At 39.6% G+C, this 16,341-nt stretch overlaps 1 protein-coding gene across 1 annotated transcript; it reads right to left on the reverse strand.

Annotated features, from left to right (window-relative positions):
* Positions 1-331: 331 nt before the first annotated feature.
* Positions 332-16,054, reverse strand: LOC306999856 (uncharacterized protein). The gene is made up of 3 exons (XM_079614927.1): positions 15,965-16,054; positions 10,709-10,964; positions 332-4,547 (listed from the first exon to the last, which is right to left on the reverse strand). Exons 2-3 carry the CDS (start codon positions 10,740-10,742, stop codon positions 3,001-3,003), a joined length of 1,581 nt encoding a protein of 526 aa, XP_079471053.1. The 5' UTR covers positions 10,743-10,964; positions 15,965-16,054; the 3' UTR covers positions 332-3,000.
* Between the last annotated feature and the right edge of the window lie 287 nt (positions 16,055-16,341).

Below are 16,341 nucleotides of genomic sequence, written 5' to 3' on the forward strand. Positions count from 1 at the left end.
ACCGGCAGGAAAAAAAAGGTACATTTTTAACGATTGAATCTCTTGTCACAGTGTGAACACTTGTAAATAGGGGTGGGCGATATGGCAAAAATATCATATCACGAACGATTCACGATTTTGCAAGTGACTGAGCATTACAGCCAAACTAATGTCCCTACTTTAAAAACATAGCCTTCGGTAATAAAATAAAAAAGAATGGCAGATATTTAGGCCAAAGTGGTTGAGATAAAAATCTTTGTCATTATTTTCTTTGTTATTAAAAATTAAGAAAAAAAGAAAAATTACACATACACAACTTAATATACAAATAAAATATACAGTGCTTTATTTTTTCAGCTACAGTAGGTGTATTTAGCATTGAAGAAAGTAATTAAATGAACAAATATAAAAATAAAACAATGTAGACTTCACTGTATAAATTATACATTGATTCTTATTAAAGGGTAACTAAACACTAAACCAACTTTTTTTAGTTAATGATCTGTACGAATGGAGCTTCATAAATGCTGTTCATTGATTCGAGTACTTTTTTTAACATTTGAGTATAAAGTGTTTTAATTTTCAAATATATGGTGTAAAAACGTCTGAGTGCTGCCCTCTTCAGGTTAAACGGAATCTCCTAAAGTAGGGGTACTCTCTGACGTAGGGGTACTCTGTGACGCTACTCTGCCACGCCCCTGGCAGCCCCTGGTATAAAAGCATCTGGTTCCGTCAACACCAGAGCGGGAGTTAATGCGATGCGACAGTTTGAGCTAGCGGCTCGAATTGATATGGTTTTAGCTCTGTGTTCACAGACAATTCCTCCACTTCAGGGGAAGGTGGGGGAGAAAAGTCCTCAATTTTAAATGACCGCTCTGTTGCAAAGCTACTTGCGTCACTCTCCATCTTAGCGAGTCTGACAGCAGCTGTCAATCACTGCGTCACTGCGGGTCTGTCAATCACCCGCTCAGCCCCGCCCTCGGTTCGTCCGTTGGGCTCTGCCCACTTTTCCAGCATTTTTCAAATATTGCCAGTGGGTGGAGTCAGGCTCTGACCAGGGGTTTAGTTACCCTTTAAAGGAGCATTTCCCCCGTGGAAACATTAATCTTTATTGAAAATGGGTCATATATGTAGTCGAAATGTAAAATAAATTTCGAATTTGGTGCCGCCTTGACCGAGGAAAGAGAGAAAGTAACTTTAGGGCGCATTTGTATGAAAGACAACTCCCACAATGCACCACATTGCACAGCTCCGCAAGCCACTCCCACTAATCCAGAACAGCACCTTTGAGGTATCGGCCTATCAGAGAAATCACTCTTCCGTCTACAAGGCTAGCTACCAGCAGAGCTTGAAATTCATTTCAGACAAAATTTCTAGTTAGTTGGCGAACTCATTAGTGAATTACTCCTCGTTTGCATTTCTTTCGAAATGGTGAATTATTGCATGGTACCGGGATGTTCAGTCAGAGCAGATGCGGTGCGGAACTAGGATGTTCAAAACACAAATGTCCGTGTCCTCGTCTGATTCAGAGATATCGTCCAGGAGAAATTAGCATCGTTGAAATTCTTTGCAGCAGACAGACTCTATCTCTGTGTCCGTATGCGCACCGGCACCACTAGTCCGCCCCAGCTCGAGCCAGTCCGGGCTCCTCGTCCGCGACAGAAGCCGCCGGCGCCTCCTGATCCTCCATCAGCCTCATATTGAGTACCTTCCGCCATTGTCGTAACTTCACATCTGGCTCCACAGCGCCTGTTAGCTTAGCTTCCAAACAAGATGGAGGATATTGCTTTTAGTTTCAGACAGTGAAGTCCCACCCACTGATCAGTTAAAAGGTCTGTAGCGTGAGTGGGTCCCACCCCTGGGAAAAATGAGGAACGAGTGTTGAGGGCGAGTAAATCATGGGCTAATTTTCCTTTTTGGGTGAACTACCAGGTCTCAACCCCTTCTACAAAGATATGGGACTTTCTGCTTAGAATGACGCAAAATGGCGATTTTTACATGATTGTAAGCAGGAACTGCAACACTGAAATCCTTATTTCTCCCGTCTCAGGGGAAAATGAATAATGCATGACCATTCAAAAATATGACTGGGTTTCTAACGATACAAAGCTTAATGCAAATGGGTGAAGTGTCCCTTTAAAGCTACTATTAAACTTCTCAGTCAAGAGTAGTGAGTGATTTCCTCTGTGTTTTGTTGTTTTATTAATATTAAAGGGATAGTTCTCCCAAACATTTAAATTGTCATCATTTACTCTCTCAAATTGTTTTAAATCCAAATAAGTTTCTTTCTTCTGTTAAAAATAAAAGTTATTTGGAAGAATGTGGCTAACCAAACAGTTGCTGGTCCCCAGTGACTTCCATAGTATATTTTTCTTTCCTATTATGGAAGTCAATGGGGACCAGCAACTGTCTGGTTACACACATTCTTCAAAATATCTTATTTTGTGTTCAGCACAAGAAAGAAATACAGGTTTGGAATGACATTAGAGAGTGAATAAATAATGACAGCATTTTTATTTTTGGGTGAACTATCCCTTTAAGGACAAGCGGCAGCATGTTTACTATTAGGCTACTGTCTCTTTAAGACCTGCACGCAACGTGTCTAATATACACACATTTGAAAAGCAGATTTTCTTTAGACATAACCAATTTTCTTTATGTAAACTGTGTGTGTGTGTGTATTTGACAGTATTAGCGCAATAAAACTCAAAAGATAACAGTCCAGTAACCAGGTGCTGTTAGACAGGCTTTTAGTGCATGTTAGAACAGCGCATCAGCAGCGAATGAAATGTGTAACCGGCAAGGCTTTAAAGCCCATGCAAATAATGAACTGCAGTGTCCCGTTCCCCTGCGTTAACATTTGATGTGAATATATACGTCGCGCTGTACAGTATGTTGAGACGGAGGCGCCAGAACTGCAACTGATAGAATACACGATACTACGATATTTCTTCAAAAACATTTGGAGACATTAGAGACATTTTAACCGTCCACGATCAAAAATCGTGATATCGCACACCCCTACTTGTAAGGTTTTTCTCCAGTGTGGATCCTCTCATGTGTTTTCAGATGTGATGACTGACTGAATCTCATGTCACAGTGTGAACACTTGTAAGGTTTTTCTCCAGTGTGGATCCTCTCATGTGTTTTCAGATGTGATGACTGACTGAATCTCTCGTCACAGTGTGAACACTTGTATGGTTTTTCTCCAGTGTGGATCCTCTCATGTGTTTTCAGATGTGATGACTGACTGAATCTCATGTCACAGTGTGAACACTTGTAAGGTTTTTCTCCAGTGTGAATTCTCTGGTGCAGTTTTAAACTGTTCGCTGTAATAAAAGTCTTCTCACACTCAAAGCACATGTACTCTCTCACACCAGTGTGAATTTTCTCATGTCCATGTAAAGTTTGCCGCTTCGTGTGAACTCTCAGGTGTGTCTTCAGCTCTGATGAACTAAGAAATGTTTTGCCGCATTGATCACATGAGAACGGCTTCTCTCCGGTGTGGATCCTCATGTGTCGATTACGATGTGTTATTCGTGTGAAACTCTTCCCACATTGATCACATGAGAATGGCTTCTCTCCAGTATGAACTCTCAGGTGTGTCTTCAGGTCTGATGAACTAGAGAATGTTTTGCCGCATTGATCACATGTGAACGGCTTTTCTCCGGTGTGGAATCGCTCATGTGTTTTCAGAGATGATGAATCACTGAATCTCTTGTCACAGTGTGAACACTTGTAAGGTTTTTCTCCAGTGTGAATTCTCTGGTGCAGTTTTAAACTGTTCGCTGTAATAAAAGTCTTCTCACACTCAAAGCACATGTACTCTCTCACACCAGTGTGAATTTTCTCATGTCTATGTAAAGTGTGCAGCAGTGAAAAACTCTTTCCACACACAGAACATGAATGTGGCTTCTCCTTCGTGTGAACTCTCAGGTGTCTCTTCAGGTGTGATGAACTAAGAAATGTTTTGCCACATTGATCACATGAGAACGGCTTCTCTCCGGTGTGGATCATCATGTGTCGATTACGATTTGTTATTTGTGTGAAACTCTTTCCACATTGATCACATGAGAATGGCTTCTCTCCAGTCTGAACTCTCATGTGAACATTAATACTTTTTTTGGATCTGAAACTGTTTCCACACTGAGTGCAGGTCAAAGATTTCTTGCCTCTTCTTTTCTTTAAAATCGTCTTTTTAGTCTTTGAGCGACTCAAAGGTTTTTCTCCAGGTTGGACATGATGTTCCTCCTCCACTTCACTCAGTTCTTCACTCTCCTCCTCCACTTCTCTCAGTTCTTCACTCTCCTCCTCCACTTCACTCAGTTCTTCACTCTCCTCCTCCACTTCTCTCAGTTCTTCACTCTCCTCCTCCACTTCTCTCAGTTCTTCACTCTCCTCCTTCACTTCTCTCAGTTCTTCACTCTCCTCCTCCACTTCACTCAGTTCTTCACTCTCCTCCTTCACTTCTCTCAGTTCTTCACTCTCCTCCTTCACTTCTCTCAGTTCTTCACTCTCCTCCTCCACTTCACTCAGTTCTTCACTCTCCTCACTCTCTTCCATCGGGTCTGACATGAAAGAAAAAATTATTAATTACATTTTCAGAGAAATATAAAGTGAAAGGACATGAAAGTGACCCCTGATGTAATGGTAGAAAGTAGACAACTTAGGGCTGGGCGATATGGAGCAAAAAAATATATCTCGATATACGATATATATCTCGATATCTTTACAGGAAAAATAACCCCCCAAAAAACTACTGCAAAAACAAATATGCCAAATACCACAAAGTCTTTTTTTTTATTGAAGTGCAAAGAGTTAGGCAGTTCATGTAGGAACAAAGTGCTTCTGCGACATTAAAAAAAAAAAAATCCCTGTATACAAAAATAATAATTTAACTAAAATAAAGGAAGAAATAATACTATTGCCTTTTCATTCAAAAATAAAACAACTCAACTCAAGGTAGGCAGTGTAGGGTTTCCCGCAGAAAATGTGTTAGTTAAGGTGGTGGGGTTTGTCAGAAATGTTTTTTTTTTTTTTCTGTACCTCCATGAAATACCTTCAAGTTAGCCTACGTGTTTCCACCATACACATCAGCATAAATGCTCCTGATAAATTTGTTTAAATAAACAAAATAATACATTTGTTATTAAAGCATTAACATTAACAAAACAGTGTTAATTTAACATAAAAGCAAGCAGGCTGCGTGCATGGTTTGCCATGACTGAATGCGAGCAAAGTGCGCTCCATTAATAATTCCTAAAAGCTGACATCGCGATCTCATACATCTCTGTTATTATCATTGAAGCTGACTGCACAATGAATATTTCATAATGTCTACGCTTTGTTTGTTATAATCAGAGGATTTAATTTTGCCAGCATGTAGAATTCAGCACTGAACAGAAAGTCAGTTTTGAGCCGTAAGAGGGGATTCTGTCTTAAATGATCTTCTGATTGGCCATCGCATTTCAATAAATCATCACATATGTCTGTGATTGGCTACATCGCTCAACGCTGCAAACATGTTACAAATAGAAACTCTGGCCTGTAAATCGTTTCTATTTTGTTTTAGTTGTTCTTGTTGCTTTTCTGCAACAGATGAATAACAATTCATTAGTTTTTATGTTTTATTCATAGATATTTCTATTTAATCGTTTTATTCTCCCGCAGCCCGCACACACATAGTGAGTGCATTAGGCTACCGCACTCGGCACTCGGCCATCAAATCTAGATCAGAGAATCTAAGCTCTAAACAGGACAGAGTAACGCGGCGGATATCGCTCATATACATGTTTTTGACGACGTAGTTAAGGCGGCAGGCGTGTGTTATTAGGCGGCCGCCTTAGTTCCAAAGTGCTGCGGGAAACCCTGCGTTACATTAACATGCCGGACACTTATTGAGCCTGTTGGTCTGTGTGCTGTTGTGTAGCTGAATAACTTGCCTTTCTAGATTAAATGTCTGTTCTTGGTCTTGGATTTTGTGAAATAAATTTCTAAATAAATGCGATTTATAGTCCAGTGCGACTTATATATGTTTTTTTACCTCTTCATGCCGCCTTTAGCACAGCACAGAGAAGGCAAACAAGCAAAGTGGCGAAATCAGAATTAAATATAATCAATATATCGATATATACGATATGTCAAAATCCATTTAGTGTTTAAAAAAAATCTCGATATATTTTAAATAGAGATATCGCCCACCCCTAAGTCACGTGTCTAGTATCTGTAAAACTGCATTTTTTCCTCTAAAAAATATATCTAAATTACGCCATATGCTCTCAATGAATAATGCAGAACAATTAGTTCATGCGTTTATGACCTCAAGGCTAGATTATTGTAATGCTCTACTGGGTGGTTGCCCTGCACGCTTAATAAACAAACTACAGCTGGTCCAAAACGCAGCAGCTCGAGTTCTTACCAGAACCAGGAAGTATGACCATATTAGCCCTGTTCCGTCACTGCATTGGCTCCCTATTAAACATGGTATACATTTTTTAATATTGCTAATTACTTACAAAGCACTAAATGGTTTAGTTCAGGATTTCTAAATTAGTTTTTACCAAGGGCCAAATTCTGCCGACAAAAGCCAAGGGCCACCGACCACAATGTTATGGCCTCAATGTTTGCTCTGCTATTATTGTTGTTGTTTTGTTAAAAGAGTCACAAATCACAATATAATTATTCTGATTTTATTTATGTTTATTAATTATTTTCTTTTTCTCATTAGCCTTTTTTATTCAAGCAATTATGAGCATTTTTCAGATACAGAAAACAAAAGAACTTTGCATTGTGGATATTAAAAACAGATGAACAAACAACAACTCTGGATCTCCATGTCTGCATGAGTCGACTGATCCTGCTCATCACCACACTGAATCTCTTCTCATCAATTTCCCTAATAGCAGATTCTTTCAATTATTAGACCTATCAGCATTAATATTTTATTGTTCTTACTTGGATCAAACTAAAAGTATTAACTGGCATGTAGGCCTACTCACCATGCAATGAAAGAAGTGACAGCGAGAGGCGGCCTGTTTTAGTTTTAGTCTTTGTGTCAAGCTGTCATTTTAGTTTTTGTTAGTTTTAGTCACGTTCATACTCCTTTTTTTTAGTCTAGTCAAGTTTTAGTCGACGAAAACTGATGACATTTAGTCTAGTTTTAGTAATTGAAAATTGTATTTTAGTCTCTTTTAAGTAATGCAACCCAGTCAAAATAGTATTTCAAACAAGGTTATCTTATTATATTTAGGGCTGTGACGATGGCAGTCTTTTTTACCACCTCGGTGTTAATGGACCAACTACCGGCGGTGGTTGGGGGGTTGTTTAAAAAAAAAAAACTTGTTTTATATTACCACACAAAGACGCGTGATATAGCCTATCATGTGAGAGCTTTGAGAGGGATGGATGTGGGACACAAGCAGGAAAGAGACCATCGATCTCTTTTCTGATATCTTCATGTTTTCTACTTGATGTAAAATGGTCTTAAGAGCGAATTTGATCCTCCACAGGGGTGAGACATTTAGGCTATGTTTGATATTGCGCTGCTAGAGAAAGTGAAACTAAAAATAACCCGCGCGTGTCATAAACGCGCTTTAGCCTAACTTACAACTTAACTTGCAGCATTTACCTTGCGTCTCGTCTCGTTTTCGTCAGGCGATAAAGGTTCGTTGACGAAGATATTTCGTCATAATTTTTGTTGACGAAAGCAACACTAGGCTGAAGCAATAGCTCGATGAAATGGCGTTTGATATTATCAGCCAGACAGCACGATCTGCGTGCATAACAAACGCGTTGGCTTTGCGTTGTGGTGGTTAGGCAACATAAAACAGAATTGTTCAGTCCATTCAGATTTGAATTGTCTATTTTCTGTGTCCACTTTTCTTTTCTTAACACTTGGCATATTTTCGATTTTACCATGACAATCTTGAAATAAGCGCGGGCCAAACATTTTCCTCCCACGGGCCAGATTTGGCCCGCGGGCCGCCTATTGAGGAACCCTTCAGCTCCGCAGTACTTGAGCGAGCTCTTAACGCATTATAGTCCTTCACGTCTATTGAGATCTCAAAATTCCGGCCAGTTAATAATACCTAGAATATCAAAATCGACTGCTGGCGGTAGATCCTTTTCCTATTTAGCACCAAAACTCTGGAACAGTCTTCCTAACATTGTCCGGAAAGCAGACACACTCTGTCAGTTCAAATCTATCTCTTCGGCCTAGCATTCACATAACACATTATAGACTTATAATGTTAGGCTGCATAGTTTAGATCAGCCGGACCGGGAACACTTCCCGTAAATCCTGATGTACTTGGTACATTATAAGAAGGATGGCTTCTATGCTCATATTAGTCTCTCTGTTTATCCCGAGGTTTACCGCAGTCCGCCGGATCCAGGCCGTATCCAGATCTGACGAAGGACCAGCACCTGGACACGACGACACCGCAGTCCTGAAGTGTCCACTAGTCTCTTCCTTGTGAAGGCCTCCTTCCCTTTATATCTATACAGATAAAAAGTTGTCGGGATAATTCCGGTTCGTGTGGCTATGCAGACGCGACAACAATTTCTGTATTATACATTTTTAAGGCATAAAAAGTAGTTTGTTGAGAGTTGATTTGTGAAGGACCACATACCAGCGCACATATATATTCAAACACGTGACCTAACGACCGAACACGTGATGCGCATGTGCATGTCGTCTGCGTTTTCATGGGTTTACGCAGAGAAAATGGGGCATCGTTTGCACCTTCGAACCTAATTCAGGGAGTGCAATCTCGAGACACCAGGCACTGTTTAGTGTGGATGGGCGGCCGGAGCGCGTTAAAGGGTTAGTTCGCCCATTTAAGACATGAAGTTGTATGCAATCCTTACCAGCACTATAGTGCATACACACGGACCCACTCTGTGGTAACCTCCCTGGTCAGAGTTCTGGCCGCTGGAAGTTTTTCAAGAAAGTAGTCCTGGTTAGTTTCCTGGTCAATTTCATTGTAAGCCAATCAGAGGTAGAGTTGGGCGGGTGTTCGAAAGCACGCATAGTAGTGATGGGCATTCGGCTCTTTTGACTCAGCTCACTGAAAAGAGCCAGCTCTTTTGGCTCACAAGCGGCTCTTTAAATGACTTTGACTATAATATAAAAAAATTTATTACATAATTATTTAATTTCTATAGGCTAAATTTGTAAAAATAGAGTCGGCTCTTCAGATATGCGAGCCAGCTCCCGACGTTCACCTAAAAGAGCCGGCTCTTAGAGTCGGCTCATTCGCGAATCGCAACCGACCCATCAAAAGCTCATTCACGAACGAGTCGATTCATCATCACTAACGCTCATTCGCGAACGACACATCATCACTAACGCTCATGAATTGCGAACGACCCATCATAACGCATAGCCGGACAGGACAGGACACACAAGCCAGTCAGTCAACGAGAGACAGGTATGGCGACGAGCCCAAATCATCCAAAGTAGCCTTCTCTAAATGGAAGTATAGTAATTTTGCCCAGTTGTTGCCTGTTGAGGGGCAATATCAAAAGTTCCAAAACATCTATTGTGTTATTTGCATTGATCCACTATATAAACATAATAGCTACATAGCCTACATGGCATTTGATTCACTTTGAGGCTAGTCTTACTTTGTCCCACAGCAAAAAAAAATGTTTTATGTGTGTACAATGTTTCATGTTTCTGTTAATAATGTATTGTATTAAGTGTCCATTTCATTATAATATTCAGATTTATCATAAATAATTGAACATGCACATGTATTTTAAGTTCCGTTAAAGAGGAGTAGAGGTGGGGTCACATTTGAGCATTTAAAAATGAATTGTACTTGAATTAATTGTAATTAATTGTACTTGAAAGTAACGCAATAGTTACTTTCTTAAGTAACTAGTTACTTTTAAAATTTGTAACTGAGTAACTAATTTAGTTACTTTTTGGAAGAAGTAACTAGTAACTGTAACTAATTACCTTTTAAAAGTAACTTGCCCAACACTGACGGTCGGTAAACTGCAGTTTTTTGCTAGCTGGTTATTAAACTAAATTAAACACGTCTTGTATTTGTGATTAATCAGATATAGACAACATAAAAGTAATCTTGCAACTTACATCTGCACAAAAGGACGCGAATGCGCACATGAACTTGACCGTGCGAGTCTGATGTGTAACGTGAGCGAGCTTCCTTTAACAGCGCTGAAAACTAAAGCTCAAAGAATTTACTAAATTATATTACAATTGTGTTCTCAGCATAATGTTATGTAATATAGATTGGCGCTGCACATCTTGCACTTAACTTTATTTCATGATCAAAATAATTCTTGGCATCACTGCAGTGCATTTTCAAATCCAGTTTCACTTTATTTCGCCGGTCTGAAGGCGTGCTCTCTAACGGTAACCAATCAGACCTCAATGAACCGGCCCAAATGCCGGAATAACCAATCAGAAAAAAGAAGAATATATTTTTTTAAAGTCAGGGCGATCATTGTTTTCATGATCAATCGTCGCTGTCACGAACGAGCATCGAGTACTCGATCGCTCTTGCCCATCCCTACTATCAACAGCTGATCGGAACGTGCAGTAAGGAAATCTCCCTTTACTGACCATTTGTTGAAGAAAACCCAGAACATTCTGCACTGTTTTATAGTGTAACTGTTTATCTAAATGTGATGAAGTGCTTGAATGTTTCTAACATGAATGTTCTCCAGCATCATGAATGAATGAAGAATAAACACCAACCTCTTTGTTCTTCAGGATCTTCAGTGTGTTTCATTCTGCAGGGTTCTGGATCACTCGTGTTCTCACTGTCCTCTTTAATAAACTCAGTCTCTGCAGATTTCAGCTCTTCCTGATGCTTTCATGCTCGTCTTCACTTGTAGCTGATGGGGATTTACAGCATTTATTGGGGAATTGCAGTGGGAGGAGCTTCACGGACCATGTGACTGCTGTGGGAGGAGCTTCACTGATGATGTATTCCAGTGTGGGAGGAGCTGATCTGCCAAAATCAAAAATATAAATTACTGAGTTTGTTTTTACAATAAATGACACTTCTAAGCATCTATGTCTGTCTATTTATTTATCGTACAGTAACTGATGCCAATTCATTCATTATTTTTATTATTTTTATTACTAATTAGGGATGCAAACGATTAATCGACGATTGATTAATTGTCGATAATACATTAATCGATCAAACTTATCGATCATCGATTAAGCAGGTTCATGCTGCTTAACCGCGAAACACAAGCGAGCGCGCCGGAGTTGTGTTTGGGAAGGTGTATATTTTACACCTTCATCATGACTAAGTTTGCGTGTGCATTCGCAGCCTTTTGTTTGTGCAAATGTAAAGTTGTAATAGTTTATTATGTGTACGCCTATCTATATCTGATTTATCTCATATTGGATGCATTTGGTTAAGAATTGTTGAAGCGTGATCTTTAGCGCGCGCAGCTCAAACGGCAATGCACGACTAATAATGACTATTGGGACTGTCATATTACATAGAGCGCGTCCACAACATGAGTCATTCTGAATAGCACGTAACTCAAATTCACTTGTGCATTCACGTCATTTTGTGCAGATATAATTTGTAATATTATGTTTATTTTGTATATATCTGACTAATCTCATATAGGTTGCGCTTCTTTGAGTTAAATAACGCGCTAGCAAAGTGCTCAACGGTTATTCATTCAGCACGCGCCGCTCAAGCAGCAATGCATGACTAATAATAACGATGATTAATTTGGGACTGTCATATTACATAACATCAGAACACTATTTTATTAAATCGTTGTGAATTCATTGGGTTTAGTTGCCGTTTTCAGTGCGTTTCAGTGCACGTCTAACGTTACAACACATTCTGCAAGCACGCATCTGAGGCGGCGTTGGTGACACGTATTATTAGTCGTTATATTTGCTTATTAAATAATTAATATAATTTAATTATCATTCACATCGAAACATTTTACAATCCTACAAGCCCTTTATTTGGATTAAAAAACATTCTCATTCATTTGGTGAGTAACATAGCGTTTTGAGCAAACCCTGTCATGCTGTTGGCCATATGCACTGCAGCAGACGCATAATTGATCGTTAATTTAAATTACGATCGATCATGGGAATTTGTGAAAATTGACATCCCTTCAGTTCTATATTTGAAGTTTCCAGGTCTAGTAATCTTACTGTTACCTTTCTCAGACCAAGCATCAATAAGTGCTGCTGCTAATTTACTTCAAGTAGTACTACCAGATAGATTATTATATGTAGACTTAATATAGTTTAGGCTAAGCCTACCCATATAGATTTTTATTTAACATTTATTTTATGTTGCTTAAAGGGTTAGTTCACCCAAAAATGAAAATAATGGCATTAATGACTCACCCTCATGACGTTCTAAGCCCGTAAGACCTCCGTTCATCTTCGGAACACAGTTTGGGTCTGTTGTCAATCCTTCACAGTGACGCTGATGGCGTAAGACGCTGATGACGTGTTGTCTGGTGCGCCCGAGCTTCATTTATAGACTGAGGGAAACGCACGCTGTAAAAGTGTCTCATCCGCGACATGCACATTTACGCACCATTAAAAAAATATCATCCACGCAAACAATGTAGAATAGCTTGAATATAGCGTGCGTCTCCCTCAGACTGTAAACGAAGCTCGGGCGCACCAGATAACACGTCATCAGCGTCTTACGTCAGCAGCGTCACTGCGGAGTCCTGAACGCAGATTCACAACAGACCCGGGAGAGAATACAATGCTGAATAAAGTCTTATTTTGTGTTATTTTTGGACCAAAAAGTATTTTCGATGCTTCAAAAACTTCTAACTAACCCACTGACAGTGTTGGGGTAGTTACTCAAAAAAAGTAACTAGTTACTAGTTACTAGTTACTTCTGTAAATTGTAATGAGATTACTTTACTAGTTACTGCATTTGAAAAGTAACTTCACTACTTATTACTTTACTTTCCCGTTTCTTAATTTACCGTGTAGATACATGGACAAACATCATAGCCCTATCATCATTTAGCCTGCATGTCCGCATAGTGTTTATAAATGTAGCCGATAAAAATGGCATGTAAAACCATATAAAATAACTATCCCTGTCTGCACAAAGAAATATGCCTCACTGTAAAATCTACAAACAACAGGATTATGTCCGTGGTGGTAGACACATGATCAGGGCTGGACAGAGATAAACATTGTATTTTATTTTGACGGAAACTGCAAAACTGAAACTTTCTTCTCCATCTGTATTTTGACCATAGACCGTATATAAGAGATTTTGACAGATACACTGACACTGCACGCTCGCTCAAAGCCCAAGGGGGGAGGCGTTTAAAGATGTGATTGGGCCAGTCCAGTGTCAATCAAGAAAATAACCAATGGGCCAATCTACGTGTTTCATGGGCCGGTCTGTCAGAAAAAAAACTAATGCTGACTTTTTTTAACCAATGCATTACACCGGCACTTACCCAGCGCCGCCAATTAAGCAGAACAAAACGAATGGGCCGCCGATGTACGAGTTTTATGAGCCGTTAAGACAAACGAACAAAAAAGTTTTAGATGCATCGGATCGGCCCAAAAAGCCGTGAATCTCCCGGTAGTCCCGATGTCCAGTACTTGCCTGCCAGGGCATAGAGTGAATTTCTGGCAAATATTTTTGTCCTTTCGAGCAATAAACTGAAAGTAATGTGAATATCGCCACTGGCCGAAACTCGCGTCTCCGTCTCCATCTCCATTCCTCTCTGTCCTTCGCACCAGCAGCTACGTCACTCAAATCGATCTCTATGGCAACGGTGCCCAGGCAAGCACACACACACAGGCATGCACGCACCACTTCGACAGATCAGAGCTTTACACACATGAAAACACGGCTTGGGTAACGCAGGAAAGCGCGTTCCTATAGTCAAGTAAAGTAGTATAGTTACTGATATTTTTAGTGTAATGCGTTACTTTACTTCGTTACCCAAAAAAGTAATATCGTTACTGTAATCCGTTATTTTGTAACTCGTTACCCCCAACACTGCCCACTGATGTCACATGGACTACTTTGATGATGTTTTTAATACCTTTATGGACATGAACAGTATACTGTATATACAGCTTCAATGGAGGGACAGAAATCTCTCGTACTAAATCTAAAATATCTTAGGGTGCTTTCACACCTGCCTTGTTTAGTTCGGTTGAATCGCACTAGAGTTCGTTTTCCGAATTAGTGCGGTTCGTTTGGGCAGGTGAGAATGCAGCAATCGCACTCGGGTGCGCACCAAAAGCGGACCAAACAAGCGTACCGAGACCTCCTAGGCGAGGTGGTCTCTCTACGCTTTCAAACGAACTCTGGAGCGGTTCGTTTGTGGTGAGAACGTGATCCGACCTCGAACAGACCCAACTGCCAAATAACTGCGCATTTTTGGACTAAACCAGCTGCCGTAGTCAGCCGCGCTGTGCATTATGTCAATGTTTAGCAACATTAATGCACGCGTTGCCTCCTCCTGAAGTGACTCGCTGCGTGCATTGCATAAAACATTATTTTCAAGCCGCATTCTCGCTTCATTCTCAAATGTTATTGTTTGGCTAAAGTGGTGTAGACAAACTAATATAATAAACTATGACGAGGGATACAATCAGCCCACAAAGTCGTTTCTCCATAGTAAAAAGCGGCGTGTTGTCTGCCAGATTTTCCTCCTCTTTGTTCCGTCAGTTCTGTTGGAAGTTTCCCGCACGTTAATTCTGACAATAAAAGTGCAGTTATGAAAATACGTTCAAGACCCATCTGGCCAACGAGTGATGCGGATGTTGTCACGTGACTGCATTTTGGTTCGTTTCATCAACTGATTCGGACCAGAGCAATCAGTGTGGTGTGAAAAGGAACCAAAACGCCTGAAAAATTTTTCTCCCTTGGTCCGGACCAAATGAACCGAACTACAGATGTGAAAGCACCCTTAAACTGTGTTCCGAAGATGAACGGAGGTCTTACGGGCTTAGAACGACATGAGGGTGGAGTCATTAATGACATTATTTTCATTTTTGGGTGAACTAACCCTTTCATGTTTGCAACAGGTGAGCCAGTGCACAATTCTTTTTATGTATTTTAATTTTCTGTGCATAATTTATTTTGTTAAACTACATAAATGCCATTCTGTACCGTATCCCAACTGTTACAATAAAACATCATTTGAGCAATATAACATGCATTTTTGTTCAGTAGCCTATATAAGCAATATTTTGCTTTTTATGTTAAAGACACTATTGATACCGTGAAAAATGTACATTCTCAGGAAAATAGCCGCTTATCAGTTAATCGTTAATCGATCGATAAGGTCAATCAATTAATGATTAATGAATTAATCGATAATTTGCATCCCTATTACTAATCCTAAGATTATTCTGCTTCATTAAAATACAGGTATCTAGAACTACAACTAATTTAAATGATTCCCAATATAAGTAAATGTAATCAGCCAAAGATAATGTCGACAAAGAAATAAAGGTAAACATGAAAAAGGCAACAGCAGCACTTGGGATCGATCCCATCAATTACCCTCACAGATCTCAAACTTTAACTTGACATTCAGTAACAGTTCTCACTCCAAACATCGAAACAATCACACAAACCATCACACAAACAATCACACAAACCAACACACTTGTCACACAAACCATCACACAAACAATCACACAAACCAACACACAAAAGCACTCAAAAATCGCTCAGGTCTGAATGAACTCAACATATTCTCCTCATGCTCGCTGCTGCTGCACTACATGTTTATTTCAGCGAGAAAACGCCAGAAAAGAGGCAGAAGTATCGCTGTGATCGATGAATGAATCTGTCGCGTATTCAAACTGTATAAAGTGTGTTTGATGGTTGAGTACATATGAGAAACAAAGTTAGATATAACAAGATATAAAGTTCGTTTGACATTACACAGTTATTCATCCACTAAAACCTTCAATAGATCCTTATTGAGTGAGTATAATTTACATTTGGTTTACCTGCAAGGTTTTAGAACTGAACACAGATCCTCCTCGATGTTTCAAACACAGAAACGCTCCGGAAGTGACGCTCTTGTGCTAAGGCCAGGTAGGGACCGTCTACAAAGTAGACAAAGTTCTTGGAAGAGGAGGAAACGTCAGTGGTTCCCATTCTTTTTTTTCCTAAAGCAACTTTGAAACGTGTAAATAAAACTATAAATAAAATAATGAAACTTAAGCATTTGTATTTTGCCTTATTTTACATTTTAATTATTTATTTTTAGTTATAGGCTAGGCTAGGCCTATATATATAAAAAAGAATATTGCATAAACTGTCAATTCACTGAATATTCATCTGCTTATCAGTGTTGGCTGTTTATTGATATCAGTGCATCCCT

This window comes from Phoxinus phoxinus, assembly GCF_949152265.1.
Source record: "Phoxinus phoxinus genome assembly, chromosome: 1".
NCBI classification, from domain to species: Eukaryota; Metazoa; Chordata; class Actinopteri; order Cypriniformes; family Leuciscidae; genus Phoxinus; species Phoxinus phoxinus.